Source organism: Chlorocebus sabaeus, chromosome 2, assembly GCF_047675955.1.
Source record: "Chlorocebus sabaeus isolate Y175 chromosome 2, mChlSab1.0.hap1, whole genome shotgun sequence".
Taxonomy (NCBI): domain Eukaryota; kingdom Metazoa; phylum Chordata; class Mammalia; order Primates; family Cercopithecidae; genus Chlorocebus; species Chlorocebus sabaeus.
Window position 1 is genome coordinate 84,845,073 of NC_132905.1, and position 22,088 is coordinate 84,867,160.

The window sequence follows — 22,088 nt, forward strand, 5'->3', positions numbered from 1 at the left end:
AGTGTCAGAAATTTTCTAGTAGCTAGAGATAATGGAGTTAGCAAAAATAAACAAATCCCCACCATCATGAGGCTTGCATGAGAGGAGGAAAAAGACAACAGAATAAGTAAATTATATAGCATATTGGAATTAATACAGGATTATTTGCCACTATGAAGTATAATAGACACTAAAACCACCTTCCAGTTTCTGAAGTGCTATACAAATATACTTAATGACATTTTTAATATCTGTCCTAAACTTATGATTACTGGTGGAATAATATCTACCGTGAACTTAAAGAATGATAATTGCTGGTCTGTTTTGAAAATTAGAGCCCATACATTGAGGAAATCTGGTTGTGTTATATGGGAGGAGTGTTTCAAGATTAACATGAAATACTCCTTCATTCATACTTTTATACTGATGTCTTCAAATATTAAAGAGGATCTTCAGTATCTGTAAGTATTTTGAACAATAGAAAATACTTCAAAGTTTTTATATTACTATTTGCTCTGAGGACATTTCTGTTACTTATTATCCTTCATAATTTTTACCATGTTAATTTGGCTGAACAAATTATTTTCCATTTATCGTGATAAATCAACATTTTCATTATTGTATCAGTCCATTCTCACGCTGCTATAAAGAACTACCTGAGACTGGGTAATTTATGAAGAAAGAGGTTTAATTTTCTCACAGCTCTGCAGGCTGTGCAGGAAGCATGGCTGAGGAGGCCGCAGAAAACTTAACAATTATACCAGAAGGTGAAGGAATGTCTTAATGGGCAAAGAAGGAGGAAGAGAGAGAAGAAGGTGCTACATAGTTTTAAACAACCAGATCTTGTAAGAACTCACTATCATGAGAACTGCAAGGGGCACATCTGCCCCTGTGATCTAATCACCTCCCACCAAGCCCCTCCTCCAATATCGGGGATTACAGTTTAACCTGAAATTTGGGTGGGGACACAAATCCAAGCCATATCATTCTGTCCCTGGCCCCTCCCAAATCTTATGTCCTTCTCACATTGCAAAATACAATCATCCCTTATCAACAGTCCCTCATAGACTTATCTCATTGTAGCATTAACTCGAAAGTCCATAGTCAAAAGTCTCATCTGAGACAAGGCAAGTCCGTTTTGAGCCTCCAAAAAAACAAGTTCTTTACTTCCAAGATACAGTGAGGTACATCACAGGCTGGGGTTGAGTGCCTGCAGGTTTTCCAGGCACACAGTGAAAGCTGTCAGTGAATCTAGCATTCTGGAGTCTGGAGTATGGTGACCCTCTTCCTACAGCTCCACTAGGTAGTGCCGCAGTGGGGACTCCTGGGGGCAGTCAAACCTCACATTTCCCATCTGCACTGTCCTAGTAGAGGTTCTCTATGAGGGCTCCACCCGTGCAGCAGATTTCTGCCTGGACATCCAGGCATTTCCATACATCCTCTGAAATCTAGGTAGAGGCTCCCAGGCCTCAACTCTTGCCCTCTACACACCTGCAAAGTTAACACCACGTGGAAGCCGTGGCTTACAGCTTGCACTCTCTGGAGCAGAGGCCTGAGACATATCTGGGGCCTTTTAGCAATGGCTGGAGCTGAAGTGGCTGGGACATGAGCAGTGTCCCAAGGTTGTGCAGGGCAGCAGGGCCCTGGGCCCAGGCCATGAAATCATTCTTTCCTCGTAGGCCTCTGGGCCTGTGATGGGAAGGGATGCAACAAAGGTCTCTGAAATGCCTTCAAGGTGTTTTCCTCATTGTCTTGGCTATTCAGCTCCTCTTTACTTATTCAGATTTCTGCAGCTGGCTTGAATTTCTCTCCAGAAAATGGGCTTTTCTTTTCTACCACATGGTCAGGCTGCAAATTTTCCAAACTTTTAAACTCTATTTCCCTTTTAAATATAAGTTCCAGTTTCAGATCATCTCTTTGTTCACATATATGCCTGTACACTGTTATAAGCAGCCAGGCCACATCTTGAACACTTTACTACTTAGATATTTCTTCCACCAGATAGCCTAAATCATCACTCTCAAGTTCAAAGTTCCACAGGTCCCTAGACCAGGGGTACAGTGCCACCAGTCTCTTTGGTAAAGCGTAGCAAGAATGACCTTTACTGCAATAAATTTATCATCTCCATCTGAGACCGCCTACTCCCGGACTTCATTGTCTATATCACTGTCAGCATTTTGGGCACAACAATTTAACAAGTGTCTAGGAAGTTCCAAACTTTCCCTTACCTCCCTGTCTTCTTCTGAGCTCTCCAAACTGTTCCAGCCTCTGCACATTATCCAGTTTCAAAGTCGCTTCCACATTTTCAGGTATCTTTACAGCAGTGCCCCATTCCCAGTACCGATTTTCTGTAATGGTTCTTGCATTGCTATAAAGAACTACCTGAGACTGGATCACGGTTCCACAGGCTGTATAGGAAGCATAGCTGGGGAGGCCTTAGAAAACTTTCAATCATGACAGAAGGTGAAGGGGAAGCAGGCACATCTTACATGGCTGGAGAAGAAGGAAGGCAGAAAGTATTATACACTTTTGAACAACCAGATTACGTGAGATTCACTATCGTGAGAACAGCAAGGGGGAAGTTTGCTCCCATGATCCAGTCACCTTCTACCAGCACCCTCCTTCAACACTGCGCATTACAATTTGACATGATATTTGGGTAGGAACACAAATCGAAACCATATCAGTTTTATTTCTACTACACAGTAGAATAAATACAGTATAGATAAAATATAATTCCTACATATTAGGAAGTTCTCCAGAAAAGTCAGTTTTAGATTACCAGGTTATGTATTAACAAAATGTATTGGATAAATATCATTCATAGATATTCTGGGAAATCTCAATTCTCAATTGAGAGTGAATATGGAATAATTTAATTTCTTTCACACTTCTTACATCCTCTGTCTTTTCTACCTCCTACTCTTTTTTTTTTTTTTTTTTTGAGATGGAGCCTCGCTCTGTTGCCCAGACTGGAGTGCAGTGGCAGGATCTTGGCTCACTGCAACCTCTACCTCCCAGGTTCAAGTGATTCTCCTGCCTCAGTCTCCCGAGTAGCTGGGATTACAGGTACCTGCCACCGTGCCCACTAATATTTTTTTTAGTAGAGATGGGGTTTCACCATGTTGGCCAGGCTGATCTAAAACTCCAGACCTCAGGGTGATCCACCCACCTTGGCCTCCCAAAGTGTTGGGATTACAGACGTGAGCCACTGCGCCCAGCCTCCCACTCTTTATGCATCTATTTGCCCTCTCCTCTGTTTTACTAACTCATCAGCTTGGCAACCTACAGTTATTTTCTACGTACCTGGCAGATTGGCCAAAAGAATGGTTAGCTAGCATATCAGAAGTGTTCATGTCTCCCATTTTAAAAGAAAAAGTCAAGGGAAAAAACCTTTTCCCTTTTTTCTTTAAGCTGTAATTCTTCAAAGAGCAGTTCATTTAGGGTCTCTTATTTCTCCTCCCAGCTTTTCTTCAGCGCCCTCTAATTTGCCACCGTCTTGCTCTCACCAGCGATCACCTAGCTATCTAGGCAATAAACAGTTCGTGTTATTGGAGTTTTCAAACTCTGACATTTACCTGTTTGTTGAAATATTCAACTCCCTCAATCCTGGCCTCTTATTTTAGTTGCTTTTATTACCATGGCTTCAACTATACCTCTGTAAGCTGGTAAAGTTAAGCTGGAACTCTACAAACTTAAATTGTGAGGCCAAATCTTTATTCTGAGCACCAGACTCATATATCCTACCTGCTAGGCCTCTCCATGTAGATATTCTTCAGATGTCGAGCGGAAGTTTCTTGAGCTAAAGTAATCTCCTTCCATATACACATGCATTTTATGTATTTCCTTTATCATTGGTTCACATGGAACCTCAGGCCCATCCTCCCAGAGATTCTGATTCACTAGAGGTCCAGCGTTGAGACTAGGAATTTGAATTTTAACAAGAATTCCAGCTGACTCTTAACGCTGGTGATCGAAGGACCAGGTTCTTCAGAAAGAGTTCTGTACCAGGGAGAGTTCTGCAGGTGCAGTGATGAGTTGCGGCTCATATCTAGCCTGAGTTCTGCTTTTCAAGCTGTGTGCCCTGTCAGGGACGGTTTTCCAGTTTGCAAAGGCAAGTTGCTGGGCTAGCAACAGTTCTGTCAACCCTCAGGACTTCTGTCCTACCCACCCTCTCCATGTAGTCTGTCTCTGAATCCTGTTGATTCTCTCCAATCTGTTCCCTTCTTGTCACTCTCTCTGCCACACCTTAGTCCAAGCCATTATTTCTTCTTACCTATATTACCTCAAAACCACTTAATTGGTTTCATAGACTTGATCCTCTCCCCCATCCCTACTCCACACTTCCAACACTTCTCATTCAGTACCACCATTAAGATTTTTAAAGTACAAATCTGATCATGCCATTTCATGTACATAAAACTCTTAAATCATTTTCTGCCATTTTCTGCAGATTATTAACTCCCTAACATGGCATTTAATTCTTGTCATGACCAGGAACCTGCTTAACTGACCACCTTCATCTTTCATTACCCTCCAGAGGCACTTTACAGCCAGTCATGCTCTCATTCCTTCAGTGTCTCCCTTTCTTTCTGTCTCACTTCTATACCTTTGCTTGTCTAGTGCCCTCTGTCTTAAACGTCATTTACTTTTCTTCCTCCTTGTTTACAGCTGCCTATCTTTTGGAGTACCTGTGTTAAATGAGAGGTGATAATAAATAACATCATTGCCTGTGTCACAGGGATGCTGCAAGGATGAGAAAAAATGATGAATATAGAAACCTTGTATAAATACAGGTAAACATAGTATGTGATGCAGATGTTACTGTTAATTTAAATAGAAATTTAGAAGAGTTTTGTTTTCATCTTATCTGAAAAGATGAAATGCTGTATTGAGGGTATTGCTGTGATTGGTTTGTATGCTGAACAGCTTCTTCATTAACAGAATAGTTGAGTGTTCTGTATACATTGAGGAGGTTTAAATTTCTCCTCAGTTAACCTTTCAGTGATGTGATTTTCAGTAGGTTTTTCTGCTCTAGCTTTCCTTATTTCCTCATATGGTAGGTGCCCAGCAAATCTGTTCAATTCAATGGTATGGATTTTATTCAGTTATCAACATATTTCCTCCACTCCCTTTGTAGTCTTTGGCTCTCCAGCAAGGGTTGCCAGCTAGAACGACTGTGGTTGTGATCTCACTTTTATGGGGAGGAGGGCTGCTTTCATTTGAGTGTTACTTTCTTTGCTAGATACATTATTAAGAGGATTCTTACAACCAAAAAAAAAAAAAAATTCAGAATTTTAGGATGTTTTAGGATGTTTTAGGAATGCATATGTTTTACCATTTTAGTGTCTTAATCTTTTTGTTTAACTTAGTTCATTGGAACATACCATACAATACCAAGAACACTGTGTTCTTTCTCAAACTAAAAAGCATTTCTTCACAGGCATTTTTTCAGTCTTTTAAGTTTTCACTACTTAAAAGGATAAAAGATTTTTTTTTCTTAAAGTTTTCTTGTTTTATTAAAAAGCAAACTATGCCTAATATAAGAAAACCAAATACAGAAAGCAAAAAGATTATTAATCATAATTCTACCTATTTACTCATACTCTTAATCGGTGTGTGCTAAGTTTTCTGCAATGCAGCATGTGGGGAGGGGGTAGAAATGGTTTTAAAACATTTTTGTGTTTAAACATTTGTTTATAAAAAATGAAATGAGGCTGTATACACCATTCAATAACCAGGTCTTTCATTTAATAGGAACATCTTTTTTCTATTAGCAGGTAAAGTTTTTACCACATCATTTTTTTGCATCCCTTTGTACCATAATTTGCTTAACCAGTTTTCATTGATGAATATTTAGCTTGTGTTCAATTTCCAGTACTAAAACCTTTTTATATATTCATCTTTTTTGCTGGTGATTAAATTCCCATTGCATGTAGCTTAAATTCTCAAAGGTAGACTACAGGTCAAATGTATGTCCCAGTTTGCAATTCTACCATTTGTTTGAATGTCTTCCGTTTACTAGTGAATTGATGCCATGAAATCTATTATGTTAAAAACTATGTTACATTATGGAAAAAACTGTATTGTACCTTAGTTCTCCAACCCCTTTGTTTATATCACAGTTTTTTTGGGTGTTTTGTTTTGTTTACTCTAGAATTGCTATGATGCACTTAGGACAAATGGTCCCAGTGTTTAAAGACATTAACCCCAACTTGAGATAGAATTCAGGCTCCTAGGTATAAGTCAGTATGTTTAGTACCCAACAACAGTTTCCTATCTTTGTCTCTGTGTATGGTAGCATCATCAAAAGAAACGACTGACCAGGAACAGTAGCTCATGCTTGTAGCACTTCGGGAGGCCAAGGTGGGAGGGTCGCTTGAGCTCAGGAGTTCAAGACCAGCCTGGACAACATAGCAAAACCCTATCTCTGCTATATATACGAAAAAATTATACAGACAGGGTGGCACATACTTGTGTAGTTCAGGTACTCAGGAGGCTGAGGTGGAAGGATTGCTTGAGCCCTTGAGCTCAGGAGGTTGAGGCTACAGTAAGCTGTGATCGTCCCACTGCACTCCAGCCTGGGCAACAGAGCAAGACTCTTGTCTCAAAAAAAAAAAAAAATGAAAGAAAAGAAAAAGAAATGCTTGTAGGTATGTGATTATAGATTAACTAAAACATATATTGTCATAATACTACATATTTTTAGTTCACATTGGTCTGAACTGTAATTTTTTATTTCTATTTTAGCATTTTGCAATATGATTAATCAATTACTGCATTTTCTATTTTTAGCTTTAGTCTTCTTATCAAATGGTTGGTGAGTTGTAGTGATCATTTCTCAACTCAGCCTTAATTTTTACCATTTACTACCTTCAGTAGTAATTGAATTATAAATGCCTCAAATTCACTAGCTAGTATATTTCCATTAGATGCTGTTATAAATCATTTATTTAAGGAATAATTAGCTAGAATTTCAGAAACACTGATTCAAATATATGCAAAGAAGTTGAGTTGCAAAACTTATGTTTGATAAATAGTTACCGATGAGCTTTTCATTTTACCTTTCTTGTTTGTAAGAAAATAGATCACTTTCTCAGAACGTAAGTTGAGCAGGTGGCAGTTCAGGAGATGAAGGGCAAAGAGACAGAGTTATCACATTTCTTGCTTTCAAACCCTAAATTTGCTTTTTCATAGTAGTGTGCCCTCATTCATCTGGTTATTATTATGAAGGCATTTTTAAGGCTATCTTTTGTTTAAGTAACATCTTTTTAACTTTGTCTATCATTAGGAAACTTGGTTGTGTTTTTGTTTTGCTGTAAGTTAGTGTCTCCATATGCCCCATGTAAGTGGATATTTAAAACTAGTAATTCAATTATAGTTAATTTGAATAGCTTTTTAGGTGTCTTACGACAATTTCTTGCACAAAAATTTTTTTAGAATAAATGTCAGTACATTCACTTAAATCCTTTAGGGGAATATGGAACATGTAGAGGGTTACTTAGGTCCATTGGATTATTGGCTTAAAACTTTTTGTAACATAATGGTAATTAAACCTTATAGCCCAAATTTCATTTATTTTACCAGAAAAACAAATTTACCTTTCTATATCATGCTGTGAGTGTAATATCCCATGTTAATTTATCAGTACACTGACTGGGCGTGGTGATTCAAGCCTGTAATCCCAGCACTTTGGGAGACCGAGGTGGGTGGATCACCTGAGGTCAGAAGTTTGAGACTAGCCTGGCCAACATGGTGAAACCCTGTGTTTATTAAAAATACAAAAATTACCCAGGTGTGGTAGTAGGTGCCTGTAATCCCAGCTACCCGGGAGGCTGAGACAGGTGAATTGCTTGAACCTGGGAGGCAGAGGTTGCAGTGAGCCGAGATTGCACCATTGCACTCCAGCCTGGGTGACGAGCAAAATTCCATCTAAAAAAAAATATATATATATATCTCAGTATGGTTTTAAAAGAAATGATGATAGCTTCTATCCATGTTCTCTTTCCAAGTACCATTTTGTTTAGTTACCTGTGGACAATCTGCCTTGTCCAATTCAGTAGCCTTGCCACATTGAATTCATTTAAATTAAAATTAAAACTTGAGTTCTTCAGTCAGACTATCTACATTTCAGATGCTAAAGTATCCTGTAGCCACAAATGGCTACTTATTGCATAGCTCAGTGATACAATGTGTCCATCACCACAGAAAGTTCTGTTGGGCATTGCTGTTAAAAAAAAAAACAAGTAGCTACATAAAGGAGTAGAATTGAGTTTGGATTAGTTTTGTGCCTTTTTAGTAATAAACAGTTGTTATGTAGGTGTGTTTCCCCAACTTTCCAACTGTTGGAATGAAAAAGTAGAATTCACTGAGAGAGTTTTTATTTTTGACATGTCATTTGCAGTGTATACATCTATCAATCAAAGATCTCAGTTCTGCTCTGGCCTCCTTGGTTGAGGGTGAGGTTTATCATTGTCTCTCTGAACTCTTAGCTCATTGAAATTTTCCTTTACAATTCATTGATTAGATTAAGCTGTGTTGATTAACTGCCTTAATCCTTAGCGCACACAGGAACTTTTAAATGGCATGCACATCTCTAAGCTGAAATCTGCCATCTAAAGACCACCTGTTGATAAATCTTTCTTTAGGGCAGTGATTCTCCAAATGTGGGAAAGCAAGTTTCTGAACCATCTGTATATTGGCTTCATGTGGTTGCCAGTATTCCATCTGCTAAGCAGTTACCTTTTATTTGTAAACGGTATGTTGGGTACTTGAATATGGCAGACTCTATTTAGTCGTTTAAGTGGCTCCTGAGTTAGCTAAAGGCATGAAGGCAAGGAAATGAGGTACTCTTTATCACAGTATTTTCTAAGGCACCTAGGATAACTGATAAAAAATTCCAAGAGGCAGAAGCCTGTCCTTTGTGGGAAGTAGATACTCCAACTATTCATCCTTCCCTTCCCGCTTTCAGTCTAATCCTCTACCTTGGTCACATGACAGAATAGACAAACTGAGCATCCTCCCACTGAGTGGCAGTGCTTGGCAATAGATATAATGGTAATAACTCTTCTTGAATTATGGCTTGGCTACTGCCTGCCCATCAAATGCATAGTAGTCTAATCGAATTGAGCGTGAAACCATCACTGGGGCAAGTAGTATTTACACTGCAGCAATCCAGCCCAGTCTCAGTACAGTACAGGTGACCTGACATGGATTTGGAGCCTGCAGAGTCACAAGTACATGTGCTTTCATTAAGGAAATAATAAGAACTATTTGGAATTAAAGAGCACATACCCATTTCAGCAGCCAGATCCTGCCAGATCCTCTCATTTTTGTTTTTAATTTTTCTCTTTAAAATGTTTGTGGGCTAAACAAAACTTACCTGCATGTGGATCCAGCTTTCAATCCATGGGAGTGCCACTTCTACCCACAGGGCTTTTCCTTTATTTGTATCAGGGATGGTTGTCTACGCCTCAAAAACAAGTAACAGTTTAATCCATTGTCTTTCCTAATAAGACGGAATTTGGCTGCCCTCCCATTTTTACAGTGAACCCTTGCTTAAAGAAGCACAAGATTAATGTTACTTAATATGGAGCAACAACGCATGCATATTCAAGTACCTATGCTCCCTTTCTTAGCATCCAATATAAGATCATCACAAAAAGAAAAACACCTTTAATCTTGGAAAATTATTTAGGCTGGGCAAAATGTGAGCCTCTATAAAAAACTTTTTTCTCTTTTTTTCATGAGACAGGGTCTCCCTCTGTTGCCCAGGCTAGATAGAGTGTAGCGGCACAATCACGGTTCCCTGCAACCTCCACCTCTCTGGCCCGAATGATCCTCCCACCTCAACCTCCCAAGTAGCTGGGACTACAGGTGCATGCACCATGCTGGGCTAATTTTTGTATTTTTTTCTAGAGACCACGTTTCACCATATTGCCCAGACAGCTCTCGAACTCCTGGTGTCAAGCAGTCCACGTGGCTTGGCCTCCTAAAGTGCTGGGATTATAGGCATGAACCACCACACCTAGCCAAAAAATATTTTGAAGCCATACTGCATGTATTGTTGCACAAATAAGTTTATCATGTTTTAAGGCAATGTGCTTAAAATTTTTTCACAGCATGTTAACAACCAGAAACTTAATGTTTTTGCCTTATTTCTACATTAAGAAAGAACAGATAAACCCACCCTTTAGCAAACCCATACTCCCAGTTCCTAATTCTGCTCTAAGTTTGAGGTAAAAGTTGGCGTGCTTGCTTTCTTAGTGCTTTCCAATCTCCTACGGATGTGATACTGCATATTACAACTTCACATCCACTGATGGTTGTATTCTATTTGCTCGCCTTCTGGAGCACCAGACTATGTTAAGCCAGTCCTGTGGTTGGGAAATGGAATATGTAATCAAATTGCAAATATAGTCTAATTGACCACAAAAACTGTAAGGGAGTCCGATGACATGATTCAAGAATGTGTGAAGTATAAAGACATTCAGCATCAGTGTAGACAGCTGAGAGACAGTGCTATTTGACAGGACCAGCTGGTGAATCATCAGGAAAAGATTGCCTAGCTTACTCATTACTACCAAGTCATAAATCAGGTCTTCTTCAAGAGGCTAGGGGTAAAACCAGAGGATCATGGGACATGTGGTAGAACTTTAAGCATTTTGGTATTTGTGGGGTTTTTTTAGTGCCATTTGGAGTATTATCTTTGTTAGGAAAAAAAATTGTTCCTACAGTCGGTGAATTAAAATCATTTAATCATTCTTTAGGAAAAAAAAATTGTTCCTACAATCAGTGAATTAAATAAAATCATTTAATCATTCTTTTAAAAGCATAACAGTGGACCAAGCACAGTGGCTTATGCCACTGTGATCCCAGGATTACATGCCACATGTAATCCCAGCACTTTGCTAGGCTGAGGCAGGTGGATCACCTGAGGTCCGGAGTTTGAGACCAGCCTGGCTAACATAGTGAAACTCCATCTCTACTAAAAACACAAAAATTAACTGGGTGGTCCAAGCTACTTGGGGGGCTGGGGCATGATAATTGCTTGAACCCAGGAGGCAGAAGTTGCAGTGAGCTGAAATTGTACCACTGCACTCCAGCCTGGGTGACAAAGCGAGATTCCATCTCAAAAAAATTAAAAAATAAGAGTAATGGTGGTAACTAGAGCTAAACATCTAAACATTTGAGTAGTCTTTGCACTTTTAGGATGGATTTAACCAAGTTTTCTTAAAGCAAATTTATTTTAAAGAGGAACTTAAAGGATAGAGTTGGGGATAGCATGCCAGATGGGTTACACGTAGGGTTTTCAAAGTATAAAATAATAGTATAAAAACTCAGATAAAATGGGAAAAGATAAAAGAAAAATAAAATTATTGAATAGGAATAGCCTCTAACCAGAAAATACTTTTAAGTTCTGGGATACGTGTGCAGAGCATGCAAGTTTTTTACATAGGTATACACATGTCATGGTGGTTTGCTGCACCCATTAACCCAACACCTACATTAGGTATTTTTCCTAATGCTATCCTACCCCTAGCCCCCCCAAACCCCGACAGGCCCCGGTGTGTGATGTTCCCTTTGATGTGTCCATGTGTTCTCATTGTTCAACTCCCAGTATGAGTAAGAACATGCAGTGTTTTGTTTTCTGTTCCTGTGTTAAACATGAACTCATCCTTTTTTATGGCTGCATAGTATTCCACGGTGTATATTTGTCACATTTTCTTTATCCAGTCTATCATTCATGGTCATTTGGGTTGGTTCCATGTCTTTGCTATTGTGAATAGTGCTGCGATAAACATACGTGTGCATGTGTCTTTATAGTAGAATGATTTGTAATCCTTTGGGTATATACCCAGTAATGAGGTTGCTGGGTGAAATGGTATTTCTGGTTCTAGATCCTTGAGGAATTACCACACTGTCTTCCACAGTTAGTCCACAGTGGTTGGACTAATTTACACTCCCACCAACAGTGTAAAAGCATTCCTGTTTCTCCACATCCTCTCCAGCATCCGTTGAGAAATCCATACTTTAAAAAAAATAAACAAATAAGATTAAAACTTTTGGTTGCCAATTAAGGTCTTAGTTCTCTCATAATGACTTTATGATTTAAAAAAAGTGACATATGGATATCTTTGAAGTGTCTTAAAGATGTTTTTATAATAGGAAGTCAATTACGTTGGCCTTCAAAATTTTTATTAACAAGCAAATTGGAGTACAATCTTGGTCGAACTGGCTTGGAAATTCTTATAACTCAGCTCCTCAAAAGTATCAGCTGATTGTGTTGCATTTAGATTCATTCCCTTTCAAAAGCTGCTTAGGAAACAAATTAGTGCTCAGAGCTGTTTATGCTTGTAAATGCAGTTAAAATTGAAAAGTCAATTGGGAAACTCACTGGAATCTCTTGATAATAGCAATGGTTGTTTCTGCTATAATAACTTGAACTGATGAGGCAGAAAAAACAAATCACGCCAAGGGTTTATAAAATGATATGTGTATTACTGATGCAAATTAAGTGAGCTACTCACATTGTTTTCTAGATTAAAAAGTAGTTTTTTTCAAGTATATGAAGTAGTCAGTGTATTATGGAAGTTTTTGTTTCCTCTGCTACTGCTGCACAGGATATTTTAAAATATGTTTATAAAACAAATGTTTCGAATTGAACTTTAAAACTCAGTCTTTAACTCAGTTTTTAAATTTCAGTATGACTGATGTAACTGAATAAATTAGAGGTACCTATCTAGATGAATGAGCTACAGTTAACATAAAACCGTCGTCTTGTATATTTTCTGTATGTAAATTTCTATTTAAAAAATGCATAATTGAGTAGAAATTCATGATTTTCTTTGGAAGATTGAATAATGCCACAGGAATGCCATTTCTGTATCAGTGCCACTGATATGTTCTTTAGACTAATAGCCCATTAGGCCAAATATAGGAGTAACTTCACTGAAAGATGCCTTTAATTACCCGCTGAGCAGCCTGGCAGAACTGCAAATTCTGGTTTCCTTGCTAGGAGGGACCTTGAGTGATAATTGGTTTGTTTTTGGTGTTTTAAAATGTATTTTTAATTTTCTTTTATGCATTTAACTACTTTTGAGTACCCACTATGTGCCAGGCATTTTGACACTGAGAATATATGAGTAAGAGATATGGTCTGTATTTTTCACAGAACCTACATTTTGTCAGGAATTACAGGCCAGGAAAGAGGCAATTGTAAAATCTAGTGTGATAAACTAACCCAGATGTTTGGGTTAAACAAGGCTTCTTAGGGGAAATGAGAAACTAGACAGGAGATAATGATGATCATGACCCACATTTGTAGTGGGAGTGGTGCTGGAGTGAAGCAGAAGGATTTCAGATGTTGTAGGTGCTAGATTTTATGTGGGGGGCGGGGGAATCTGTTAAGACAGCAAAACCTATGGGATTGTGGGGAGTGAAGAGCTTTCAAGGAGGACACCCAGGTTTCTTCCTTGAGCAGTTGGTGATGCCAGACTCAGTAAGAGGATTGGCTTTGGAGTTGCATGGTGAGAGAGGAAGAGGAGTTAATGTTCAATATGGTGAGTTCAAGGAGCCAATAGGTACATCTAAGCAGAAATTATATTACATGAATCATTAAGAAGAAACAGTAGATAAAAAAACTTTAAAAGTCCATATTATTCTTCAAATAGATATCTATTATAATGACCTGTTGTTGAAGCTCCTAGAGTACATCAGAAAATTAGTTATTTAATGTAATTTTTCATCTTGTTTTGGAGTTTCTGTATAAATACTAAAAACCCCACAAAATTTAACAATAAATATTACTTTCCATAGCCTAGTTCACAACTTTTTTTATATGCTAAAGAATTTCATTTCATATAAACTGGAGGAGAAACTTACAAATTACTATATTTACATTCAGCTAAATCATTGCTACATAGAGCTGAGGCAGTGCACTGAGAATGAGACCATTTACTGTTCTGAGGGATTAGCTAACCATCTGTTGGCAACAAGACCTAAAAGAGTTTGCAGAGAGAAGGGGAGCTCTTTAATAAATGTTCCAGTTACTAATAGGCAAGCTTCAGGTTCTCTGTGCATACCAGTGTTTCCCAGAAAGCTAAGCATTGGAATCAGATAGCAGAATGGAACCATTTTTCCTTTAGTGTATAACTTGTGATAACTACCGTTTTTGTCTTATTATCTAAAATGCATAATAATACAACTTTTAATAAAGCAGGGCTTGTGAACTTCCTTTTTATGTCAGTTTACCCATTTTTGAAGATGTATACTTTATTATTAAATAAAGCTTTGAGATTTATAATGTATGTGTTCTAATGTTGCTGGAAATTTGACCTAATCAGATAATAACTGGTAGACATGTATACATGATCACAATTGCAGTACAAGGAGCAACGTGATAAATAAAATGTGTATTCTATTTAAGTTTCTAGCAATTTCTGAGCTCATTGGAAGAAACAAGGCTCAGATATTTGAGTTTACCTCATGAAAGCCGTTGTTTACATGTGCTTATAATACGAATGTGTTTTGGAGGTGTGTTCTCACAGCTTACAGTAACTGTTGAGGGAACTGATAACCAATTTAACACTTGGTTTTGACAGTCTCATCAGGTCCCACCATTGGCTGATATTATATATTTTTTAAACATTAATATTCACAAGTATGTTAATACTTGATTTCATACCATTAAAGTGCAAATACGTCATTATCTTTCTTTTAGCCAGACTTTGGAGTTCAAATAATAAAACCACTGTGAGTTCAATTTTCAAAGCAAAGGATGAATTGCAAAATATATTTTTTTCTGATGAATCAGCTAAAACTTTTTTTAAAACTAGCTCCTGAGTGGCTCTCCGCTTACTCCATTTAAAAAGCTAAGCAGATTTAAACTGGTTAGTTCTGGCAGACATAAATTTTCAGGTCCACATTCCTGATTCACCTTCATTATAAAAGTAGTGCTGTTTGACTTTAATAATACGGCTTGAACTTATAAATATGTGTGAATATATTCTATATTTTGAAATGTATTCGATATTTGCAAATGTATTTTATATTTTTAAAACAATTGAGGTAGCATAGTTACACTCTACTAAGTTGGGAGATACAAAAAGTAATATTTGTTATTTATGATATATTGAATATTTGTGAGTTGAGGAATTACTGGCTATTGGATCTTGGCAGATTGAATTTATTGCTATATGAAAAATGATTGTGTATAATGCATTTCTTCTAGAAAATAAAATTATCTTGATAAGGTTTTAGTAACTATAAAATGGAAATGTGAAAAATGTTAGATGCTTTGATTTTCTTTAAAAATAAATCTAAATAGTTTTTTGACTTTTTGACTTTTATTAATTTGTATTTTTCTGGTTCTGGTTTATTTTTCTTCAATAAACATAGCACAATTTAAGAACATTATTTACTGTGTTTTGGGGGGGAGACTTGAGCATTTCTGTTATTGAACCTCATAATATTATAGGCACTTTTGCAAGTGTGTACTTCAGGTTTAATGAAGAAAGCACTGTAATGTAAAGGCCAAGAATCTGTAAAGGTAAATTGCTGGGTTCAGTAGTATTTTTTTATATTGTGCAGTAACATCTCTGGACTAAGATTAAAATTGAATAATTAAGTTTTTAGTTTTTGCTATCCTTAAGAATTTAATATTACTGAATACTGAATTAAATTTAAGCAGAAAGTATTAGGCCACATTGTATGTTAATACTAATGTTCTTTAGCATTTTACCTCTGTTTCGCAGACTATCAAGGACTCTGTGATTTTACTAAGATTTGTATATTCTTAAAATGACTTATAGAAAACAAAATTTCTCAAGTCTTTTGTTTCTCTTTTTTTTCCATAGGGGTACCAAAGTCTGATCTCTTGCACACCAAATCATTAAGGGGCCATAAAGACTGCTTTGAAAAGTATCATTTAATTGCAAACCAGGGTTGTCCTCGATCTAAGCTTTCAAAAAGTACTTATGAAGAAGTTAAAACCATTTTGAGTAAGAAGATAAACTGGATTGTACAGTATGCACAAAATAAGGATCTGGATTCAGATTCGGAATGTTCTAAAAACCCCCAGCAGCATCTGTTTAATTTCAGGCATAAGCCAGAAGAAAAATTACTCCCACAGTTTGACTCCCAAGTACCAAAATATTCTGCAAAATGGATAGATGGAAGTGCAGGTGGCATCTCTAACTGTACACAAAGAATTTTGGAGCAGAGGGAAAATACAGACTTTGGACTTGCTATGTTACAAGATTCAGGTGCCACTTTATGTCATAACAGTGTATTGTGGCCTCATAGTCACAACCAGGCACAGAAAAAAGAAGAGACAATCTCTAGTCCAGAGGCTGATGTCCAGACCCAGCATCCACATTACAGCAGAGAGGAATGTAAGTAAAATGGGGAGAAAAGTAACAGTTGGGTGGTTTGAGATTTTTATACATTTATATACATGTGTAATGGGTCAATAATTTTGCTGTGGAAACGTAGATTTGGTAACAGGTTCACCTTAGCAAAAATGAGGCATCTTAAAACTTTTCATTCACTGGAATTCTATCTTCTAAGCATTGAAGTTCAGCAGTTTCCATGTTTGTTTTGCCATATAAAATGATTACACTAAATGGAATCAACAAACTGAATTGGAACATCCAGGATTCGTATAGTTTAGAAGTACAGCTTCATCTATTGGCTAATACACATTGTCATGTTGCTGATCCCTACAAGACTGATGTAGGCATGTGTCTTGTTGACTGGTGGTGGCATTTCAAAAGCAAAAATCTGACATTTTACTAAAGGCCAAAGGTAATGTGTGCACTTACTGTAAAGTTAGACAGGGTGATTCATTCTCTCTACATCTATTTCTACAAAAATTTACAGAAGCTGAGGTGATTTTAATTGTCTTGAAATCATGATTTCAGAGCCAGAAGGGACCTCAGATATCTTGTTATACAACTTCTTGATTCTAAATGTGAATTATTTAAGATTGTATATCTAGATAGACAAACTGATTTTTCAAACTGCATATTATAAGCTGTGTAATGCTTAATCAAAATAAGCTTAATGGGTAGTGACTTAACACTTTTTAAAAACTGAAACAGAATAGGAGATACCAGAATTCATTGGACCTACTACTAAGTATTTTTTGGTGAAACCTTTGTTTCATTGGAGGGTGGTGGTGTACTGGGAGTGATTAAAAAAATATGTTTCTGGCCAGGCACAATGGCTGACACCTATAATCCCAGCACTTTGGGAGGCCAAGGTGCGAGGATCAGTGGAGCCCAGGAGTTCAAGACCAGCCTAGACAACATAGCAAGACCCCATCTCTACAAAAAATAAAAAAATGAGGTGTGGTGGCACACGTCTATGGTTCCAGCTTCTAGGGAGGCTGAGGTGGGAGCAATCACTTGAGCCCAGGAGGTTGAGGCAACAGTGAGCCATTGATCACACCACTGTACTCCCAACGGGGTGACAGAGTGAGACCCTGTCTCAAGACAGAATAAAAATAAAAGTTTTTTACCATGGGTTGTGGTCAGGGTTTGAAAACGTCTCCTCCACAGTTAAGAGCATTAATGGTTGAATGCTGGAGTACTGCTGAATGTTGTGTTGACAGTTAAGTGCAGATTTTAAAAAATAGGATATTGTGTTGGTGATATAAGCTGCATGTTTTCCTAGGTTGTTGTGGTAATAGTGAATACATTTTCATGTTTCAGTGAATTCGATGACTCTTGGTGAGGTAGAACAACTGAATGCAAAGCTCCTTCAGCAAATCCAGGGTAAGAATCACTCTCACTGCTTTTTTGTGTGTGAAAAATTTTGACATAGAAAATCACCTACGATAAGACACCATTGGCTTTATCTACCTTTAAATTTGGAAATGAGATATTCAAACCTGTTAGAATTTCCAGAGCAAAAAGTATAAGAAACAAACAACTTTCAATTGCAGAGGAAATACATTTTTCTTTTAGTTTCTTTCTTTTTTTTTTTTTTTTTTGACAGAATCTTGCTTTATCACGCTGGTTGGAACGCAGTGGTGATCCTCCCAAGTAGCTGGGACTTACTGTCATGTGCACCATTACACCCAGCTAATTTTCTATTTTTTATAGGGATGGGGTCTCACCATGTTACCCAGGCTGATCTCGAGATCCTGGGCTCAAACAGCCCTCCTGCCTCACCTTCCCAAAGAGCCGGCATTACGGGTGTGAGCCACTGCACCCGGCCACATTTTTCTTTTCTAAGTGAAAATGGAAACTACAACCTCTTACTAACATTTTATTGACTACCCACGATTGCACCAGGCACTGTGTGGGAGTGCTCCCAAACAGTTCTTTAAGGCATGTGATACTAGTCTTTTTTGTTAAATTATAAACAATTTCAAATATATATAAAAGTAGTGAGACTAGTATAGTGAACCCCTTAAGCCATCTTCACCAACTTCAACTGTTATCAAAGGCATAATTAATAATCATCTCTACTTGCATCCATTCCCATTGCACTACCCGTAGCATGGATTATTTTCAGCCAAATCCCAGCTAACACATTGGTTTTTGTCCATAGATTAGGATTTCTTCTAAAAGATAACTTTTTAAAAAACAGTCACAATCTCATTATCACACCATTTAAATTAATAATTCCTTAACATCATCAAGTCTGATGCTAACACTTAACAATTAATGTTCAGATTCCCCAATTATCTCCTTTTCAGTTTATTTCCTTTTAGATGAGAAAATTGTACTTCAGAGATGTTAAGTTGCTTACAGAGATCATGCATGCAATCAGTAGCAGATCAAGGATTTAAACTCCAAAGCTTAACCACACAGCCTCTCAGAATAATAAAAATAATCGCAATAATAGTTGTAGAAACTTATGAGTGCTTTACAAATATGATCTCATTTAAGTTTTACAGTAGCCTGGTGAAGTGCTTACTGTCGTTATTAATGTTACACAGGAAAGGAAACTGAAACCAAAAGTTGCTTGCCTGAGGCATGTAAGAGTAGGAACAAGGATTCAAAACTCCTGGTAGTCTGATTCCAAAGCCTTTTAGAGGGGATTCCAGACCTGAATACTAATGGGCACTTCTTGTCCGTAAATCACATTATATACTGATTGAATCTGTTCATAGATTCTAATTGAAAAAAGTGGCTTAGCTACAGTAGCAGCCACCATGTTTGCTGTGCATCTCTGGAGTCATTGCTATGACTCAAATTTCACTTGATGGAGAAAAGCCAAATTCCACTTGGCTATGTACAGTATATGACGCTTAGGATGATCAGAACTGATATGCTTTGTAGAGAACACAAGTGTTTCCTTGGTATCAAATCAGTTTCCTTGTGACACTTTGCCCAATGCATAGATTTCAGTTAGAGTTCTTGAAATATAAATCATAGCACTGGCTTTCTGCATACTACAAATGAAAGTTTTTCAATCTTTTACAGAAGTTTTTGAAGAGTTAACACACCAAGTGCAAGAAAAAGATTCCTTGGCCTCACAGCTCCATGTCCGCCACGTTGCCATCGAACAGCTTCTGAAGAACTATTCTAAGTTACCATGTCTGCAAGTAGGGCGAACAGGAATGAAGTCACACCTACCCATAAACAACTGACCTGAACAGACTTACTTAGTATGCCCTGCCCTTTATTGGTCTCCCAGACATGCAGACTTTGAAGAAGCTTGAAGAAAGTCCTGGTCCATTTTTTTATGGTCATTAAATTTGCCAAACATAAGGCAGTATTAGACATCTTTTTCAAATAAAGCAGATCATTATATTCTAGTCTTCTGGGGCTAATCATTTTGGCTCATTTGGGGACTCTTTTTTTCCCATAATTACTAAACAAATTTTATCACATGTGACTACTTAAGTACACTGTTAGAGTGTCATTTTATTAAACATTTTAATGTAATTCACCTGTCGAAACAACAGATTAACTCCTTAAACTACTAAAGATAATTTTTAAGAGGGAAATGGAATTCATATCACCTCTTATTTATTATGAGCAATATTTTAATATAAAAATTTTATATGTAAAAATGCTATTTTAGGTACTTGCCATTCTCTTTATAATTGTATATTTGAGTGGTTCTGTATATTTATTTACACTATCATGTGTGAATATGTTCACCCATATTTCAGGTCACTGCATTTTATTTTAATACAGTGTTTTTACAATGGTTACCTTGCTTTCCAAAGATAAATGTATTTTGGATTAGAAATCTATTTAGTTGAGTTGTTTTAATTTCTAATAACTCTTAAAAAGAGGAATTAGTAACTTTTTAAAGCAGTATTCAAGTAAATAAAATACATTATTTTGTTTTCTAACAAAAGCAGTTATTCGGGAAGTAAAGACTAATCTGGCTTCTCTGTCAATTTGTCTCCATGGAAATGAAAGCCGCCTCTGCTTCTTTCATTATTAGCTTCACACCAATGACCGATGTATTAGAATTTGGACAGAGTAAGTCAAGCCTCACTTCCAATTCAAATATAATATCTATCTTCAAATTGAATGTGCTGTGAAATTGTTCTGTCTTTGAAAAGAAAGTGAGGTTATTTTGTGTGCCACAAAGTTTCAAGAATACTTAAACTGTCCAAATTGTATTATCACCATCATTGAACTTAGTGCTCAAAAAAAGCGTTGTGAGGTATTTTTCTAAACTTTATAGAGAAAAACAGGATTACTTGACAGAAGAAAAGCAAAACTCCTAATTTAAAAAATATAAGCCTATATATAGAATGTTCTTGTAAGTTGCCTATGATGCTTCCAAAGAGTTTATCTAACAGATTGTCCCAAACAGCTAGATACGTTTTAATAATGTATTATAGTAAAAGCTATAACCAATGCAGAATTAAAATGGGCTCTAAATTCTGTTTTTAACTCATGTTTAGAATGTATATATGAGGTAGATCCTTGCTTGAAAGTATCTACAGAAAAACCCAGTAACTTGGCAGCTTCATGCATAAAGATATAAATGACATTTGCCTTAAATTTGGCAGCCTACCCTGGCTTGGGTCAGATTTTATTCTTAAACACAAAAAAAGTATTTAAGCAAATAAACACTTCAATCTAATTGAAAACAACTTTTTGTAATGCTAACGTGTTAAATTGGCCTGAAAGTATTAATTGATATCCATTGATTTTGTTTTGTTTTTCTTTGAAGTATAACATTACTTTTTGGGGGAATTTTTGAAAGATGCTTTCAATTTCTCTCAATTCTTTAAGTCATGCAAAATGAATTTAAAATCCAGGGAGTATGGATGCATTGCCTTAGTTTTGATGAGCTTTAAATTAAATGTGTGCAATATCAAAATATTCAAACTTACAAGTTGGGTAAATACATTTCCTGATTATGCCAGTATCTTAGTGCTTAATTGTTCCCACATTTTCAAATTTGACTTTACTCTTTTCTGGCGTAATTCAGTAAGATGGTTACCAGCCAGTGTGTTTGCGCACATTTGGGTTTGTGTTTAGATGAGTTAGGGACAGTCATAAAAGTTGGGGATATGTTGCATTTGATATCAGTAGTAGCATATTTCCAGAATATGAGCCATAAGTTGCAGTCCTGAATGCTACAGTGTTATCCAAAGAAAGGAGTTTTCTGACAAATATATAGCTTTACTAATGAGTACGGAACAAGTGGATGAGAGTGTGCATGTACTAAAGTCTTAAGTGGGGACTCTGATTTATTGCATTTAGATATTTCTACTTAAGCTCTTCAAAGGAGAGGTGCTCTTAAAAAAAACTTTGTGGTGCTGGTACTCACACTACTTTATTTGGATGAGTTCCTAGTGAAAAAAATTTTTTGAAGTATTTTGCACAGCAGTTTATCCAAATATTTGGTAAACTTACAATTTAGTCCTATGTTTTCTTAATTGAATATGCAATTACTGTGTATGCAAATATAAGTATCAGGTACAGAGTTGAGTTCTAACAAGAGAACATGAAATATCACAAATACTGTTTTCCATACTTGGCTGTTCTCTACTGTTAGTAATTTTTGAGGATGTTTTGAAGCATATCTCATGTACTACTGTTTAAAAAGTGGCAAAACAGACTGCCAGTCATTCATTACTAAATTTTCAGAGCTTATGTGATTAAGGGGAGTGAGATAAGACT

At 36.9% G+C, this 22,088-nt stretch overlaps 1 protein-coding gene across 2 annotated transcripts in view; it reads left to right on the forward strand.

Annotated features, from left to right (window-relative positions):
* C2H21orf91 (chromosome 2 C21orf91 homolog) overlaps positions 1–20,584 on the forward strand; it is a 30,448-nt gene extending 9,864 nt beyond the window's left edge. For both annotated transcript variants that reach the window (XM_007966729.3, XM_007966728.3), the window contains exons 3-5: positions 15,837–16,373; positions 17,694–17,756; positions 19,416–20,584. In XM_007966729.3, coding sequence (XP_007964920.1) covers positions 15,837–16,373; positions 17,694–17,756; positions 19,416–19,582 — 767 coding nt within the window. In that variant the 3' untranslated portion in view covers positions 19,583–20,584. The remainder of the gene's footprint in view (positions 1–15,836; positions 16,374–17,693; positions 17,757–19,415) is intronic.
* Positions 20,585–22,088: the final 1,504 nt, after the last annotated feature.